General features: G+C 43.2%; 1 protein-coding gene across 1 annotated transcript in view; it reads right to left on the bottom strand.

Annotated features, from left to right (window-relative positions):
* The window catches only part of rassf4a (Ras association domain family member 4a), a 120,060-nt gene extending 100,583 nt beyond the window's left edge, over positions 1-19,477 (bottom strand). The window contains exons 1-3 of the mRNA XM_073025693.1: positions 19,455-19,477; positions 18,999-19,096; positions 6,461-6,536 (exon numbers count right to left, since the gene is read on the bottom strand). Coding sequence (XP_072881794.1) covers positions 6,461-6,536; positions 18,999-19,057 — 135 coding nt within the window. The 5' untranslated portion in view covers positions 19,058-19,096; positions 19,455-19,477. The remainder of the gene's footprint in view (positions 1-6,460; positions 6,537-18,998; positions 19,097-19,454) is intronic.
* Positions 19,478-19,715: the final 238 nt, after the last annotated feature.

The following is a 19,715-nucleotide window of genomic DNA, read 5'->3' as shown; positions in this document are numbered from 1 at the left end:
ACAACAATGTCCTGGGAAGGAGAGGAAAAGAAAAAATGGGGGGGGGGGGGGGGGGAGAGAGGAGAGAGAGAGAGAGAGCGAGAGAGAGAGAGAATGAGTACATGTAGATAGATAGATAGATAGATAGATAGATAGATACTTTATTCATCCCCATGGGGAAATTCAACATTTTTTCCAATGTCCCATACACTTGTTGTAGCAAAAACTCATTACATACAATACTTAACTCAGTAATAATATGATATGCATCTAAATCACTAACTCAAAAAGCATTAATAATAGCTTTAAAAAAAGTTCTTAAGTCCTGGCAGTTGAATTGTAAAGCCTAATGGCATTGGGGAGTATTGACCTCTTCATCCTGTCTGAGGAGCATTGCATCGACAGTAACCTGTCGCTGAAACTGCTTCTCTGTCTCTGGATGGTGCTATGTAGAGGATGTTCAGGGTTTTCCATAATTGACCGTAGCCTACTCAGCGCCCTTCGCTCAGCTACCGATGTTAAACTCTCCAGTACTTTGCCCACGACAGAGCCCGCCTTCCTTATCAGCTTATTAAGACGTGAGGCGTCCTTCTTCTTAATGCTTCCTCCCCAACACGCCACCACAAAGAAGAGGGCGCTCTCAACAACTGACCTATAGAACATCTTCAGCATCTCACTGCAGACATTGAATGACGCCAACCTTCTAAGGAAGTACAGTCGACTCTGTGCCTTCCTGCACAAGGCATCTGTGTTGGCAGTCCAGTCTAGCTTCTCGTCCAACTGTACTCCCAGATACTTGTAGGTCTTAACCTGCTCCACACATTCTCCATTAATGATCACTGGCTCCATATGAGGCCTAGATCTCCTAAAGTCCACCACCATCTCCTTGGTCTTGGTGACATTGAGACGCAGGTAGTTTGAGTTGCACCATATCACAAAGTCCTGTATCAGTTTCCTATACTCCTCCTCCTGTCCATTTCTGACACACCCCACTATGGCCGTGTCATCAGCGAACTTCTGCACATGGCAGGACTCCGAGTTATATTGGAAGTCAGATGTGTACAGGGTGAACAGGACCGGAGAGAGTACGGTTCCCTGTGGCGCTCCTGTGCTGCTGACCACTGTGTCAGACCTACAGTCTCCCAACCGCACATACTGAGGTCTATCTGTCAAGTAGTCCACTATCCAATCCACCATGTGAGAGTCTACTCCCATCTCCGTTAGTTTGTGCTTTAAGATCATGTGTCTGTGTATATGAGTCTGTGTGTGTGTGTATGAGTATATGTGTCTGTGTCTGTGTGTGTGTGTGTATGAGTATATGTGTCTGTGTGAATGCGTGTGTGTCTGTATATGTGGGGGGGTTAGGGTTAAGGTTAGCTCAGCTTGCTCACTTTCGGGGGGGGGGGGTTAGGGTTAGCTCAGCTTGCTCACTGTTGGGGGTGGGTTGCACTGTAGTGTAGCTGTTATTGTAACAGTATTGCAGCACCAGAAAACCAGGTTCAATTCCATCTCTGTCTGTAAAGATTTTGTACTTTCTCCCTACGACAAGGTCCCCCATGGGAGGCTGGGCTGGTTAAGAAGGTTCAGTCGCTCGGCATTCAGGATGAGGTAGTAAACTGGATTAGACGTTGGGAGAAGTCAGACAGAGCATCTTAGACTGAAGGACTGTTAGAAGTGGTTTGCTGCAGGGATCGGTGCTGGGTCCTTTTTTGTTTGTCATCTGTATCAATGATCTGGATGATAATGTGGTTAACTCAATCAGCAAATCTATGGATAACAGGGTGCAGCAGACAGTGCGGAAGGTGCTCATGGCTTATAGAGGGATCTGCATCATCTGGAAAAATGGGCTGAAAAATGTAGATGAGTGTGAGGTTTTGCATTTTGATAGGACCAACCAGGGTAGGTCTTACACAGTGAACATTAAGGCACTGAGGAGTGTGGTAGAACAGAGGGATCTGGGAATACAGGTCCATAATTCATTGTAAGTGGTGTCACAAGTAAATAGGGTTGTAAAGAAAGCTCTTGGCACATTTGCTTTCATAAATCAATGTACTGAGTACAGGAAACACACACAAAATGCTGGAGGAACTCAGCAGGCCAGGCAGCTTCTATGGTAAAGAGACAGTTGACATTTTGGGCCAAGATCCTTTGGCAGGACTGGAGGAAAAAAAGATGAGGAGTGGATTTAAAACAGGGGTGTCAAACTCATTTTAGGTCACGGGCCGGATTGAGCAAAATGCAGCTTCATGCGGGCCGGATCAGTTGGACGCGTGCGAACGCAGCTTTCGTTGCCTCCGTTTTTTCAGCCTGCTCTCATGTGTCTCAGTCTCTGCTATAACTACAAAGTGTTTCACTTTACAAATTCCGTTTCTTATGAAGAAGACTGCCGAATAAACACTAAAAACCCTGAAAACCTGGTACCTGAATAAACTCAGCATTAGCCATATCATACGCCATAGGCGCTTCGATTACTGGGGCCAGCTTTAATAGTAATTAGATATTATCTCGCGGGCCAAAGATAATTCCACCGCGGGCCGGATTTGGCCCGCGGGCCTTGAGTTTGACATATATGATTTAAAAGGTGGGGGGAGGGGGAGAAAAACACAAGGTGATAGGTGAAACTGGGAGGGGAAAGGATGAAGCAAAGAGGTGGGAAGTTGATTGGTGAAAGAGATAAAGGGCTGGAGAAGGGGGAAACTAATAGGAGAGAACAGAAGGCCATAGAAGAAAGAAAAGTGGGGGGGGGGAGGAAGACCACCAGAGGGAGGTGGTGGGCAAGCAAGGAGTTAAGGTGAGAGAGGGAAAATGGGATGGGGAATGGTGAAGGAGGGGCAGGGCAATACTGGACGTTCGAGAAATCATACCATCAGGTTGGAGGCTACCCCGCTGGAACATAAGGTGTAGTTGCTCCAATCTGAGTGTGGCCTCATTGCGACAGTAGAGGAGTCCATGGATGAGATAGGATGATATGCTGAAACTGTATAAGACATTAGTGAAGCCTAACTTGGTGTATTCTGTGCACTTCTAGTCACCTACCTACAGGAAAGATGTAAGTAAGGTTCAAAGAGTGCAGAGAAAATTTACAAGGATGTTGCTAGATCTGGAGGACCTGCATTATAATGAAAGATGGACTACATTAGGACTGTATTCTTTAGAACATAGAAGACTGAGAGGAGATTTGATAGAGGTATACAAAATAATGAGGGGTATAGATAGGGTAAATGCAAACAGGCTTTTTCCAGTAAGGTTAGGTGGGACAACAACCAGAGGTCATGGGTTAAGAGTGAAAGGTGAGAAGTTGAACTGGAACATGAGGGGAAACTTCCATCTCTCAGAGGTCCACCAGAGTGTGGAATGAGCCGCCAGCACAAGTGATGCTTGTGAGCTTGATTTCAACATTTAAGAGAAGCTTGGATAGGTACATGGATAGTAGGGGTAAGGAGGGCTCTGGTCTTGGTACAGGTCAAGGTTCAAGAGTCAGGATCTATTTATTTTCAAATAAAGTATAAATTATACAACATTGAGATTTGCTTGCTCACAGGTAGCCACAAAGCCTGAAAGAACCCAATTAAAGAAATAAATAATAAAAATAAACAATCAACCCTCAATGCTCAAGAGAAAGAAAAACAAATATAAAAATCATACAAACAACTGAAGTGTACAACAAGTTTCTGAACCAAAATTGAGCCCTCAGATCCAAACCCCAGAGCAGCCCGCAGTAGGCCCAAAGCTTCACTTATCAGTTCATCATATTGGCGGGCACAAAGCACAGCCTCACCGCCGTGGAATGACCATCACAGTTAATATACAAAATCTGTTCTTGTCTCCCATTCTGACACTGTCTTTTCTGCCTATCTGGGCTGGTGTTTAAATTGATCCAATGACAGAACAGCAAAAGGCCCCGTGCCCTGGAGAGAGGAGTGAACACTGGGGAGAGCGAGTGAAATTGGTTCTCGCCTCTGATCTGGGCTGATGTCTAAACTGTCTAAACAGCACATTGTACCTTGCACTTGGACCCAGGCACCGCTGCTGTGAAAGGCCCTAGGCCCAGACCATGTTGCCCAGTCACTTGATTTCAGTCCAGATTCTGTCACCCAGCCCAAAGCTGCTCTCATGCTCTTCAAATAAGCTTGCAGCCAAAAGTGATCCAACCTTGCACCCAAGCCAGTTGAATGAGGATTAGAACTTCTCTACCCAGGCCCCTGACTTCTTTCAGCACCCTGAGTGATCCAGCCTCACTCCCGGGCCAGTTGAATAAGCATCGGAACTTCTCTGCCTGGGATTCTGCAGCACACCATCTTGGCTCATTTCCCGAACACACCTCACCATCATTTACCCCTTCACTGCTTGCACTGGTAATTTAATACAGTTTCCTCAGAAAAGGTATTTTCTGGTGATGTTTTTAGTTGGATTTTTTTTTAGCTTTTTGACTACCAGAAGCTGTCCCATATATTCAGTAACACCATTTTAACCAGAAGTGGGTTGTTTGGAGAGGGCAGTTTTAAAGGTTCTGGCGTAGAGCAGGTGGGCCTGGTCCAGTGCTCTATGACTCTATGATTGAGTGGGTTTCCTCCTGGTGCTCTAGTTTCCTCCCACATTCCAAAGACGTATGTACCGATAGACTAACGGGTCACTTGGTTGTAATTGGGCTGTGTGGGGTTGTTGGGCCACAGGGGCCTGTTACTGTATTGTGCCTCTAAATAAAAATATGAAATCATTACACAGTACACTCAGACTGATCAGGGCAATACAATAACAAGTCAGAATGAAGCGTAACAGCTACAGATACTGTAAGGTGCAGAGCAGGCAAATGATAAAGGTCATAACGAGGTAGATTGTGAGCTCAAGAACCCATCTTAGGGAACCACTTATGACGGTGGTGTAGAAGCTCTCCTTGAGCTTGGAGCTGCGTGCTTTCAGGTTTTTGTGTTTTCTGCCCAACAGGATGAGGGGGAAGAGAGAATGGTCAGATCGGGAGGGGTCTTTGATTATGCTGGCAGAGAGGGGCATGCGAAGAGAAGAGGCTGGTTACTCTGATTTGTGGAACTGTGCCTACTCCTCACAAGATGGAGATGGGGATGGAAGCAATAAAGGTACAGAGAGAGGGAAGATAGAAATAGAACAAGTGAGTGAATAACGAAGGTGGAAAAGAAATCTTTATCATTCATGTTTTTTGCTGAAGGATACCCACTCACAACACCTCTGACCACCAGCCTGTATCACTGTGATCTAGTGTAAATACATTCAGTTAAAAACAATGGAACATTCCAGATTCAAGATAGTTTAATGCCATTTCCAGTACACAAGTGTAAAGGAGAATGAAGTAATTGTCACTCTGGATCTGATGCAGCACGATAAAAAACAAATAACACATAATAATAAAACACAGAATAAATATAAATACATAAGATAGCTTATATATGTAGATTGATTGTATGTACATCAAGTGACTCGAGGTACAGGAATGTCTGTACAGAAGGTGACTGACAGGAAATGATAAAGTAGTGGTAGTTGGGATTGTGGAGGGGTGGGTTAGTGGGTGGAGGTATGGACCATTCTGACTGCTTGAGGAAATTAACTGTTTTTGAGTCTGGTGGCCCTGCCATGGATGCTATGTAGCCTTTTCCCTGAGGACAGTGGGACAAACAACCCCATGAGGAGGATGACTGGGATCTTTCACGATGTTACTGACCCTTTTCTGACATCTTTCTGTATGTATGTCCTTGATGGTAGGTAGGCTGGTGCCAGTAATGCTTTATTCAGATGTACTCTGAGAAAATAAAGTCTGTTGCTGTATCCCTGAGCTCCAGCAGCGTCACTGCTGTAAGAAGGCGACTCAGCACAGAGGTCATTTCTATTCAGAAATGGCTAGTGCCAGTCTTTCCTGGAGTTCCAGCCCGTGAACTTACAGGAATCAAGGCTCAGTGCTCCCTCTCACTACCATCACTCACTCCTACATCCCTATTCTGGGTTCACTTCCACTACCATGGGAGAAAATAAGTCATTTGTGTTTCAGATGTGGAGGTGTGGATGAGATCAGTTGAGCAGATGTATTAGCCTGGATTCTGGCATCTTCCCCCTCCTTTCCAGCCTTGAAGAAGAGTCTCAGCACAAAACATCGACTGTTTATTCATTTCCATAGATTCTGCCTGACCTGCTGAGTTCCTCCAGCATTTTGTGTGCATTGCCCTGGATTGGCCTTGAGCTGCTGAGCAGCTCCTTCCTAGCTTGGCCATAACTTGTTTCAAATACTCATGTAAGTTCATCTCTTGGTGAAACTGGTGATGAGTAAGACCATGTGAACGGAAAATGATGATTTAATCGTTAACACAATGGAGAATTACAGAATCTATTTCCTCAGTTTACAGTCTGAGAAAAACACTTTGACAGTATCGGCGGACATTACACATGATTTCATCACCCTGTACATCATGACGCAGTGTTGTGCAAACTGACAAGCCGGAGTGAAAGAGTGTCCTACCTCTTTATGCCTTAACTGGAAACTCTTCCCTTCTTGGTAGCAGTTGTAGGTCTTCAGAAGCATTAACAGTTCTGACCTGGATTATGAAGATAAAATGCAGATTATTAAATGTTAAATATGATAATGATATCTATAAGTAAATTAATTAAAGTAGACACAAACACAAGAGATGCTGGAAATCCAGAGCAACACACACAAAATGCTGGAGGAACTCAACAGGTCAGGCAGCATGTTTGGAAATGAATAAACAATCGACATTTTGGGCCAAGACCCTTATTCAGGCCTGGAAAGGAAGGGGTAAAACACCAGAATAAGAAGGTGTGGAGGAAGGGAAGGCGGACAATCTAGGTAGTGATAGTTAAAACCTGATGGGTTTAGGAGTGGGGAGGAAGTAAGAAGCTGGGAGGTGATAGGTGGAAAAGGTAAAGGGCTAGAGAAGAAGGAATCTAATAGGAGAGAGAGTGAACCATGGGAGAAAGGGAAGAAGGAGGGTCACTGGGGGAAGCGATAGGCAGGTGAGGAGGACAGGTATACACAAGAGAGAGCAGATATTGGAATCTGGAGCAAAGAGCTATCTACTGGAAGTAGTTGAGCGAACTCGGCCTTTTCTCCTTGGAGTGACAGAGGATGAGAAGTAACCCGATAGAGGTGTATAAGATGATGAAGTGCATTGATCGTGTGGATAGTCAGAGGCTTCTTCCCAGGGTTGAAATGGCTAACCCAAGAGGGCACAGTTTTAAGGTGCTTGGAAATAGGTACTGAGGAGATGTCAGGGGTAAATTTTTTACACAGAGTGGTGGGTGTGTGGAATGCACTGCTGGCGGCAGTGACAGAAATGAATACGATCGGACTTCCGGTAAGATGGCGATCGCTTAGCTGCTCCGAACTTTTGTTCCGTTACTGTCGCTACCTTTGCACTAAATGTCTCCATTTTATAAAGCCTAGTTAGGAATTATTTCGGTATCTCTTACTTGCCTGTGAATATATCTAACCTACAATGTCTAGCAAGAGTTCTAAATCCGGGAGAAAAGAAACTACGACCTCGTCGGACGTGACGATGGAGGCGCTTGAAAATCTCCGAGACGAAATCTTAAAGCAAATTAAAACCGCTTTCAAACAGTTAGAAGAGAAACTGGATCGGATCAACGATAAAGTGGACAAACATGCTGAACACTTATCTCGCATCGATTCGACTTCTGAAGCTTTAGAAAGTCGGGTTCGATACTTGGAGACTCTCTGTTCCAGCTTAGAGGAAAAATCTAATAAACTTCTTTCCAAAATGGTGGATCTCGAAAATCGCAGCAGACGCTGCAACATCAGAATTCTGGGATTACCAGAGGCAACTGAGAAGGGGTCAACCGTGAAGTTTTTCGCCGAGTTTCTCTGTGAGATATTCGGGAAGGATCTGCTTCCAAACCCGCCCGAGCTGGAACGGGCACACAGAGTTAACGTCCCCCCCGGAATTCTGGGCACCCGTCCGCGACCAATAATCTTGTGTTTCCATGAATACCAGGTAAAACACAGTCTGATTGTGGAGGCACGTCGCAGAGGCTCTTTTTCTTTCCAGGATACAACCATTCGCTTTGTGGAAGATTTTGCACCCCAGACCTTAAAGATGCGCGCTGAGTATAAAGGCGTAATGAAAGTGCTTTTTGATCGTGGTTTCAAGCCTTCCTTTCGTAATCTTGCTGACCTAAGAATCAAGTTTAATACCAGGGAATTCAAGTGGTTCAAATCAGCGAGGGAAGCTGAAGCGTTTGTGGCAAGTCTTCCGGCTATCCAGTCATCTTTGGAATCTGATCGGACCTCCTAAAATGGTGGATAAATACTCCTCGTAGTAAAATTACTTTCTCTGGACTCGGAATTCACTTGAATCACTCAGACATTATTCACTGAAACTCTAAAGGCTGTTGACAATCTCTCCCGGGATTTGGTGTGTGTGTAATCTATTTTTACCTCTGTATAACTTTACCTACAGAGTTCTACAACTAAATCTAACTTGTTTTGGAGGTTTGAAGTCTTTAGTGAAGGCCTCCCTGTTTGTCGGTTCACAGTTCAACTGCTGATTTATTTTTCCTCTGTTTTAAATACTTATTTATTTTATCTTTTTCTTTTCTTCATCCCCTTTTTTTTTCCATTCTCTGAATGTTTTTTTCTCCCTTCTCGGTAAACGGTTGATAAATACTCGTCTTGAATTTATAATTTTCCCCTTCCTCTTTTTTTTCTTTTTCCTTCTTACCTTTTTTCTTTCCCTTTCTCTTACTTTATTCTTCTATAATATTTCGCGGGTAGGTTAGTTTTGGTTTTCTTCCGATTCGCTCTGTATTAAGTTGTATATCTCGGCAGAAGGTGTTCTAATCTGTAGTTATGTTTTCTAGTGCATAAACTAGTTACTGTTTGTTATAGCATTTATACGGAACTGCTGTCAATGACACAGATCTGGAAGTTGTATTTGGGTTAATTTTTCTGGTAGAGCTAGCTACTTGTTTTGGTAGCCGTCTAGTTTTGGGTTGTGTGGGTGGGGTAGGTTTTCCAGTTCCAACATTTCTTTATTGTTTAGGACATGTTTATATTTTGACCTTACGAATCTATGTTTACATCTCTGCTCCCAGACTGCTATTGTACCGCTTGATTTTTTATATGCCTGCTGCCTTTTATGCATTAGTAATTGATAATGGCTAGTGCACTTAAATTTGTGAGCTGGAATGTAAAGGGACTGAACCACCCTGTTAAAAGGAGGAAGGTATTCTCACATATTAAACAACTCAAAGCTGACATTGCTTTCCTCCAAGAAACTCATATTCGTTGTTTCGATAACTCCCGGCTTCTGTCCAAGTGGGCGGGTCAGCATTTTCATTCACCCTTTGCCGCTAAAGCTAGGGGAGTCTCCATTCTTATTAACTCAAATATTCCTTTTGAACTCCATAATAAAATATCGGACACAAATGGCCGTTTTATTATTGTTTCTGGTAAACTATATAACACTAAAGTTGTACTAGCAAACCTGTATGCCCCCAACTTTGATGATGTTAACTTTTTTGAACGGTTTTTTTCCTCACTACCAGACTTAAACTCATACTCTCTTATATTGGGTGGTGACTTTAACTGTTGGTTGGATCCTAAACTGGACCGATCGTCCTCTGTTACCAGATCACCTACCAAATCTGCCTTAGCTATTCAGTCGTTTCTCTCTAATTTTGGTATCTCTGATATATGGCGTTTCCTCCATTCTACGGAGAGAGATTATTCCTTTTTCTCACATGTTCACCATACCTTCACTAGAATTGACTATTTCCTACTCGATAACCAACTTATCCCATTTGCCCACACTTGTGACTATCAGAGTATACTGATTTCTGACCATGCCCCAATTACCCTCTCTCTGAACTTTCCCGGTCTCCCTCAGAGGAACAAACACTGGCAGTTCGATTCAACTTTATTATCGGATGATGATTTCGTAAAATTTATTAAAGACCAGATAACCTTCTATTTTAACACTAATACATCACCTGAAGTGCCATCCCAGATTGTCTGGGATGCCATGAAAGCATATTTGAGGGGTCAAATAATCTCTTACACAGCAAATCTCAATAGAAGATCCCGTGCAGATTGAGCAGACCTCATTAACCAGATTAAAGATGTGGATCAATTATATGCCCAAACTAAGAACCCTGAATTATACAAGAAGCGCGTTGAACTCCAAACTAAATTTAACCTTCTGTCCACTCAACCTGTCGAACGCCAACTTCTCGAAAGCAAGAGCCGCTTTTACATTCATGGGGATAAGTCTGGTAAATTCCTAGCCAATCAGCTGAGGCGTTCTAAAGCCAAACAACATATTACAAAGATCCGGAAGGAGAACGGAGACTTTACATCGGATCATTTAGAAATTAATGACGCATTTAAAAATTTTTATTCTCGGCTTTATTCCTCTGAATCCCTGAATGACAATATCTCTGTGGATCAATTTTTACAGAATCTGAATATCCCCTCACTTTCATCTGATTTCAAAGCCAAACTTAATGCACCTATATCACTAGAAGAAATATCTTTTGCAATTTCTGCACTGTCCTCAGGGAAATCTCCTGGACCTGATGGGTTCCCTGTGGAATTTTATAAATCATTCTCCTCACTTCTTTCTCCTCAGTTACTTTCAGTATTATCTGATTTGTTTAACTATGGCAAATTGCCACCCTCTTTCAATGAGGCATCTATTATTTTTCTTTTAAAAAAGGGCAAAGACCCAACAGAGTGTTCCTCGTACAGGCCGATCTCTCTGCTCAATGTTGATGTAAAGATCTTAGCTAAAGTGTTGGCTCATAGATTAGAAACCGTTATTCCCTCCATTATCTCTGATGACCAAACAGGCTTTATTAAAAACCGTCTCCCTTTTTTTAACATTCGGCGTCTATTTAATATTTTATACTCAGTTCCAACTGGGACTCCAGAATGTGTTATCTCCCTTGATGCAGAGAAAGCATTTGATTGTATAGAGTGGAACTACCTTTTTGCAGTCTTAGAAAAATTTGACCTTGGCCAAAGTTTCATCTCTTGGATCCAATTGCTGTACCTGTGTCCTACTGCTTCTGTTCTAACTAACTTTCAGAAATCCCAAGTATTCAATCTCAAACGTGGCACCCGTCAGGGATGCCCCTTAAGTCCCTTTCTCATTGATTTGGCTATAGAACCTCTGGCGATAGCATTTCGAAAATGTCCTGAACTGACCGGGATTTGGAGAGGGGGTGTTGAACATAAAGTCTCTCTCTATGCTGATGACTTACTACTCTTTCTCTTATATCCGTCTACATCCTTACCTCTAATGTTTTCACTTCTTGACCAGTTTAGCCAGATCTCTGGCTATAAACTCAACTTACATAAGAGTGAACTTTTCCCAATTAATAAAGAAGCACAAGAACTAATATTTTGAGATCTCCCTTTTAAAGTAGTCCATAATCAATTTACTTATCTTGGAATTACAGTCACAAGGAAGTTTAAAGATCTCTTTCATGAAAACTTTGTCAATCTTTCATATGCTACAAAACAGAATCTGGTACAATGGTCACCTCTATCTATGTCCTTGGTAGGTCGTATCAATGTTGTCAAAATGTATGTTCTCCCCAAATTCTTATACTTATTTCAATCTATCCCAATTTTTATTCCTAAATCTTTTTTTGATTCCTTAGACTCTATTATTTTGTCATATCTGTGGCAGAATAAGCGCTCTAGAATTAATAAAATCCACCTCCAAAAATCTAAAAAAGAGGGTGGCATGGCTTTACCTAACTTTCGCTTATATTACTGGGCAGCTAATATACGTTGTGCTGCCTTCTGGTCTTTCTTCCACGGTCAACCTGAGTGCCCTAACTGGGTGGCAATGGAGTTGAGCTCCACTAAAGAATTATCTATATCTGCACTTCTTGGCTCTGCACTCCCTAGCAGTCTGCCCAGATCAATAGCTAATCCTCTGGTTAGACACACTTTGCGTATATGGGCTCAGTTCAGGAAATGCTATGGTTTCCAGGGGTTTTCCATTTCTAGCCCTGTCGCACATAATCACCTTTTTTTACCTACCACGTTCGATTCAGCATTCCATGTTTGGTATAGGAAGGGCATTAGACATTTTGAAGATCTCTTCATTGATAACTGCTTCACTTCTTTTCAACAGCTCTCTGTTAAGTTCAACCTGCCTAACGCTCACTTTTTCAGATATCTCCAAATCCGACACTTTACTGCTCCTTTAATTCCTAACTTTCCTGAAATGCCTGCGAAAAATGCTATGGACCTATTTCTCTCCATTAATCCACTAGGTAAAGGTTTAATTTCAATTATCCAAGATAAACTAGCAGCCTTACGACGGGCCCCTGTGGATAAAATTAAAATGGCCTGGGAGCAGGATTTAAATATATCCTTATCCGAGGAGAGCTGGGACTCAGTTCTCAAATCGGTTAACTCAACCTCTCTTTGTGCTCGCCACTGTCTCTTACAGTTTAAGATTGTTCATAGAGCCCATATGTCTAAATCTAAACTATCTCAATTCTACCCTGGCATTAGTCCGCTCTGTGATAAACGCAAGAGGGGCGTGGCCTCTCTCATCCATATGTACTGGCTCTGTCCTAGCTTGGAGAAATTCTGGAAAGATGTCTTCACTACACTATCGGGTATTCTGAATCAGCACCTAGAACCTAACCCCTTAATTGCTCTGTTCGGTTTTTGGGGCGAGACAGATTTATGTCTGGGTCCGACCAAATGCCGAATACTATCCTTTGCCTCTCTCCTGGCGAGACGCTTGATCCTCCTTAGATGGAGAGATGTTGCCCCGCCCACTCATGCGCAATGGCTTAACAACATTATGGCCTGCTTGGACCTCGAAAAAATTCATTATTCAGTTCTCAATTCGGATTTAAAGTTCCATAAGATCTGGGGGCCTTTTATCGAGTACTTTCATAACCTTCCTCTTGACTAGGGTTTTTTTTTCTTTTCAGTCCCTTGCTTTCAGCTCCCTTTTTTTTTCCTGGTAGTAGGCATTATTGTCCTCTGTTGCTAAGTGTATTCACAGTCTGGGAGTTTGACTGTCCGGACTTATACTCTCTATATTGTGTGGTGGTTGGTCTGGAATTGTTGTTTTTTTTCTTGTGTTGTGGGGCTTGGGGAGGACACTAAGCTCACTTGTCTTTAATTTAGGTGCTATTTTGTTAAATTCTCTTCCTGTGTAGCATATTGTTATTGTATGCTTAACTTGCTCTGTATTAATGCTCCTCATTGGGATTTAGGGTTTTTAATTTTGTAAAATGTTTTGAAAAACTAATAAAAAAATAAAAAAAAAAAAGAAATGAATACAATAGGGTCTTTTAAGGGCCTTTTAAATAGGTACATGGGGCTTAGAAAAATAGAGGGCTATGCAGTAGGGTAATTCTAGGCAGTCTCTATAGTAGGTTAGTTACATGGTTGGCAAAGCATTGTAGGCAGGAGGGCCTGTAATATGTTGTAAATTTCTATGTCCTCTGTAACTCTGGTGGTCAGGGAGTATCTGCTGGGGGGATGACTGGTTGAGACCCTACTCTGTCCTAATGAAGTTCTCAACCCAAAACAGTGAACATTCCTCTCCTCCCATATACCCCTCCTACTTCAGGCATTCTCTCTTCTCCCATCTCATCAGGGAGAATATACAAAAGCATTTTCAAGCACGTTGAAGCTTGAGAAAATGTACCACCAGGCTCAAGGACAGCTTCTACCCTGCTGATATCCGACTCTTGGACAACCTCCTGTACACTACGGTGGCCCTTGCATTTTATTTGTCTCCTATGTCTTAGGGTGAAGCAGGAAAGGTAAATCAGCCTCTATTTATTTTTGTGCTGAGGCTCTTGAGATCATGGAGACCATGGTCCAGAGGCCTGGCCTGGAATTGGAGAACTGTCCATGTGTGTGGCTGGGACAGTGTAGAAGAGCTTGTTTCACTGTTGCTGCTTTGATTGCATTGTTTGTTCTGTGTTGTTCTGCTGAGCATTGTGATAATGCATGTTGTCCCCATATGCTGACCCCAGCATATGTGCTGGTTGTTAACATAAATGACACATTTCGCTGTGAAGTACATTTGAATGTACATGTGATAAATAAATCTTAATGTGAACATGAATCTGTATCTCAAAACATTTCATTTCTACAGTGTTACTTTATATTTGTTTTCACGTGGTGATGGGAGCCACAGACATCGTATCTCAACTTTCCCTTTTAATCACTCCAAGCACTCACTTCCGTCTCGAGAGGCTGTGGCCACGTCTTGCTCTAAACAATGAACTGGATGTAGTTTCCATTCATAAAATTATGGTTAACATAACCACAACCAATGACTTTTCTGACTGAATGAAAGATGCACAATCCAGAATCTTTCTGACAAAGAAGATTGCAGATGCAGGAACTCAGCAGGTCAGGCAGCGTCTGCAGAGGGAAAAAGTCAGTCAGTGCTTTGGGTCCAGATGAGGGGTCTCAGCCCAAAACATCGACTGTCCAATTCCTCCCACAGATGCTGCCTGATCCGCTGAATTTCTCCAGCAGTTGTGTGTTGATCCATTCTTTTGCCAACATTCTATTGAAAAACATTTCTAAATACTAACATTTCATTGGTATAGAAACACAAATGCCCACAAACAAAGACAGCAGAAAGTGGTGAATGCAGCTCAGTCCATCACAGGAAAAGTCCTCCTCACCATTGAGCACATCTATGAGGGGCACTACCACAAGAAAACAGCGTCCATTTTAAGACTCGGAAGAGGGGAAGAATTAGGCTAATCAGCCCATTGTGTCTGCACCACCATTTCATCATGGCTGATCCATTTTCGACGGAGGATGAGAAGTAACCTGATAGAGGTGTATAAGATGATGAAGTGCATTAATCGTGTGGATAGTCAGAGGCTTTTTCCCAGGGCTGAAACTGCTAACACGGGGGGGGGGGGGGGGGAGGGGGGCATAGTTTTAAGGTGCTTGGAAGTAGGTACAGAGGGATGTCAGGAGTAAGTTTTTTATGCAGAGCGTGGTGAGTGCGTGGAATGGGCTGCCGGCGATAGTGGTGGAGGCGGATATGGTAGGGTCTTTTAAGAGACTCCTGGATGGGTCAGAATCAGAATCAGATTTATTATCATCATCATGTGATGTGAAATTTGTTAGCTTTGCACATGAAGCTTAGAAAAATACAGGGCTGTGGGTAACCCTACATAATCTCTAAAGTAAGTACATATTTGGCACAGCATTGTGGGCCGAAGGGCCTGTATTATGCTGTAGATTTTCTATCTTTCTGTGTTTCTTTTACGCTTTATGTATCTGAAAAAAAACATTTTAACCTGTTTGATACTGCTGGCTAGCTTATCTTCATATTTAATCTTTTCTCTCTTTATGGCCTTTTCAGTTGATTTCCTTTTGTTTTTGAAAGCTTTCCAATTCTCTAACTTCCACTAAGTTTTGCTCTATCACATGCCCTCTCTTTTGCCTTTTTGTCGGCTTTCACTTTCCTTGTCGACCTCGGTTGTGTCAATCTGCCTTTAAAATACTCGGGATGTATCTCTCCTGAGCCTTCCAAATTGCTCTCAGAGACTCCAGCCATTCCAGTTCTGCTGGTGACATCCATGCATTCAAATATGACACCTTCATTTCTGCACCTGACACCCTTTTTGATCTTGTCCCCCTTTTACACTGCAACTTATCTCAGTGACTGCAATTTTTCTCTGTCATCTGCCTGTCCTTGCTCACAGTCTCACTACACACTGCAACTACTTCGATACCAACTGCCCCATCCTCAGCCCTGTCCCTCTGGTTCCCATCCTCCTTCCAAATCAGTTTAAGTGCTCCCCAACAGCTCTACGAAACCTTCCAGCAAGGATACTGCCCATCCTCGGGTTCAGGTGCAACGTATCCCTTTTGTACAGGTAATACCATCCCCAGAAGAAATCCCAATGATCCAGAAATTTGAACCACTGCCCCCTGCACCTGTTCTTCAGCCACACATTCATCTGTCAAATCATCCAATTCTTACCCTCACTGGCGCATGGCACAGGAACTGCAGAGATTTCTACCTTAGAGGTCCTGCTTTTCAGCTTTCTATCTAACTCCCTATATTCTCTCTTCAGGACCTCCTCCCTTTTCCTGACTATGCAATTGGTGCCAAGGTGTACCAAGACCTCTGGCTGCTTACCTGCCGTGGATCTGATCTATGGCCAACCCTGATCCTGGTAACATACCATCTGGGTGTCTCTTTCACGTCCACAGAATCGCGTGTCTACTCCTCTAGCTAAGGAATCCCCTATCACTACTGCACTACTCTTCGCTCCTCTTCCCTTCTAAACCACAGCACCAGTGCCAGAGTTGCTGCGACTTCTCTCCAGTAGGTCGTCCCACCCAACATTATCCAAAGCAGTAAACCTGTTACTGAGGGGAACAGACACAGGGGTACACTGCATGGGCTGCCTATTTCTCTTCCTTCTCCTGTCAGTCACCCAGGTACCTCCCTGTTGCAACTTAGGAGTGACTACCTCCCTGTAGCTTCTATCTTTCGCCCCCTCAGTTTCCCGTATCAGCTGAAGGTCCAGTTCCTTAACATGTTCTCTGAGGAGCTGCAGCTCAATGCACCTGGTGCAGATGTGGTTATTCAGGAGGCTGGAGGTCTCCCGGAATTCCCACATCTCACACAAAGAACACAACACAGCCTCAGGAGCCAGTCTCACTGCTCTGGATGACAAGCTGGTTTAAGATGGTGCTACTGAAGATGAGTGGTTCCTAAAGCAAGAAATACAGCTAAATACTTTATTGATAACAATTTTTTTGTGGAAAACTGTGGCAGACAACCTTTGGAAACAATGAAGAGGTGAGCGAATGGGAGACTGACTTGGTGGTTGAGGAGTGCGGGTGTGATGTGGAATTGGAGCAAGGTTGCAGCACGTTCATGGAAAAGTGGTTGGGATGAGGCTGAGACATGGTCGAGATGGAGTTGGGGCGTGCGAAGTGGAGAAAAGTTGGAGTGGAGGAGTTTCAGAGCACATCCTCCTAAATCGAGAGTGAGGTTAGATCAATCTAAGATGCCAGGTCAATTTGAAAAGGATGCACTTGGGCCTGAATGTGGTGGTCCGGGTCCCAGTGCAAGGGATGACCAGCTTTTTGGACAATTTAAACGTTGAGCTAGATGGATTGAAAAGGCTGGGTATCAGGACCAGAGGCAAGGGTCGCTCTGCACTGTTTACTATGCTCCCTGCAGCACTGAGGTTGTGGCCACCAACAAAAATTAGCTGGAATTGGACATGGAATGGTTTATTATTGGAATAGTAATAATTATTGAGATGAGACCCTTCATCTGGACCAGAAACATCGACTGTCCATTTCCCTCCACAGATGTTGCCTGAGCCACTGAGAAAATTAACTCTTGCTCCAGATTGAGCAAATTGTGTGTGCTCCAGATTTCCTGCATCTGCGGTCTCTTGTGTCTCTAAAATACTAGATTGTGCATCTTTCATTCAGTCTGAAAGCTGATTTACCAGTAATTTTAAGAATGGAAACTGCTTACAATTCATTATTTATAATAAGATGTGGTCACAACCTCGTGAGACAAAAGTGAGTAGCTGGAGTGATTACAAGGTTATGATGTCTGTGCCTAACAGCGTCTCTCAATAAGGATCTATCATTCTATTTCTCTCATTCACTAAATAACTTTTGATACAATGTTTCTAGAATTGAGAAAAGTAAAATAAGACATGATTTAAAAATAATCACCAAGCCCTGAACGTATCAGTAGTGCTGGCGTGGATATGGTTGAGAGCTTCATGTTCCTAGCTGTAAACATCACCAGTAGCTGGTCCTGGTCCAACCATAGAGACTCCACAGACAAGCAGGCTCACCATTGCAAATACTTCTTCAGAAACCTCAGGAAATTTGACATTTGTCAGTTGACCCTCACAGCTTGGAATGGCAACTGCTCTGCACAGACCGCAAGAAACAGCAGAGGTGTGGACACACAGGGACCAGCCTCTACACTTCCTACCGCCCCGGTAAAGCAGCCAGCATAATCAAAGATCCCCACCCTGGTCATTCCCTCTATTTTCTGCTCCCCACTGGGTATAAGATACCAGTGAGTGAGGGAGGAAGGACAGGAAGGGAGGAAGTGCCACGGAAAGAATTCTGACAGGTTGCATCATCACTTGGTATGGGGGCCCCGATGCACAGGATTGAAAGAAGGCTGTAGACTCAGGCAGCTCCACCAAAGCACAAGCCTCTCCTAGTATCAAGCAAATCTTCAAAAGGCAGTGCCTCAGAAAGGTGACATCCACCATGAAGGACCCTCACTGGAGGTCTCGCAATGCTTCCTCTCCCAGCAGTTGGAAATGGTAGCTCACCACATCCTTCCCAAGATCAACCAGGGATAGGCAATTAACGCTGCCATTTCTAGCAGCACCCATCTTCATAAACACAAATTTTGAGGGCACCGAAAGAGATATATGACTCAGATGGAGACATAGTTCTTGTGGAATGCAGATGGTCAAAAATAAATGTCTTTGCTCTAAAGAACTTGCTGGCTGTATTTCAATTAGCTACTGTGTTTCACACTGATGGTAACTGCTCATAGTGTTTTGCATTTTGCAGTCATGAAAACACTAGAAAGATGCAAGTACTCTATTGCAGGGGGCGAGAGAGAGAGAGAGGGAGGGAGAGGGAGGGAGAGAGAGGGGGAGAGATAGAGAGAGAGAGAGAAAAAAGGGAATTATGAAGTCAATCTGATCCGGAGAAAATTCCCCAGATGCCAGAATAAGAGGGTAGGGGGAGGGGAAGGAGTACAAATTGGCAAGTAATAGGTGAGAGGTTAGACAGGTGCTGGGGGAGGAGGGATGAAGTGAGAATCTGGCAGGTGATAGGTGCTAAAGAGATAATGGGCTTTAAAAGTAGGAACCCGATAGGAGAAGAAAGTGGATGTGTTGGTTGTCAATGCAAATGACACATTTCATTGTTTCGAGGTACATGATAAAGAAATCTAGATCTGAATCTGGAAGTGATGGGCTTCACTTACTTTGAAATGTATTTCTCTTCGCTGATTTTAACAAGAGCAGTGTGCTGACTTCCCTCCATCTCTTCTTTATGGTTGACCCCTCTCTAAAGTCCGACTACCTGGAAGAAAAAGGGGGTTGTTACATCACAAACAACCACTTCTGCTAACAATAATTTATCTTCTTCAAAAATAACGTTCCAGGTAGAACCAGCCAGTGGTATGTATCACAGTAACCCTCATTCTCAGAGCAAAACATAAGTCTGGGCATGTTTTGGAAATATCATTCTGTTGATGAAAGACAGAAAGGAACTGAACATACAGCAAGTTACAACTAGTTAGATCATAACTTGGTCAAACCAGTGACAGATATGTTAAATAAGCCTTACAGAATAAAGAAAGTACAATGTAGATTTACAGCAGCAATTCATTAAGTAACTCCATTTGTGTTGAGTATTAGAAATATTTCTCTTTCCCTACTTTCAAAAAGAACTTCAAGTTTAATCAGTTCCTTTTGAGGTTGAATCTGCAAAAAGAGAACCGAGTCTTATGAATCTGCTTTTGGAAATCAGTCATCAGACAGCATTTTCACAATGTGCTCAGATCAAAAAGAGAGAGTCATTATCAGTGGGTATGTGGTTAATACGGGAACTCGGCCAAATGTGAAGCATTGTGCCTTAGTAGATCAATGTACTGAAACAGTATACTGGTAAGATCCTTAACTGTGTTGATGAGCAGAGG

The sequence above is a fragment of the Hemitrygon akajei genome, chromosome 21 (genome assembly GCF_048418815.1).
Source record: "Hemitrygon akajei chromosome 21, sHemAka1.3, whole genome shotgun sequence".
Classification (NCBI taxonomy): Eukaryota; Metazoa; Chordata; class Chondrichthyes; order Myliobatiformes; family Dasyatidae; genus Hemitrygon; species Hemitrygon akajei.
This window is presented reverse-complemented; position numbering and strand designations above follow the sequence as displayed.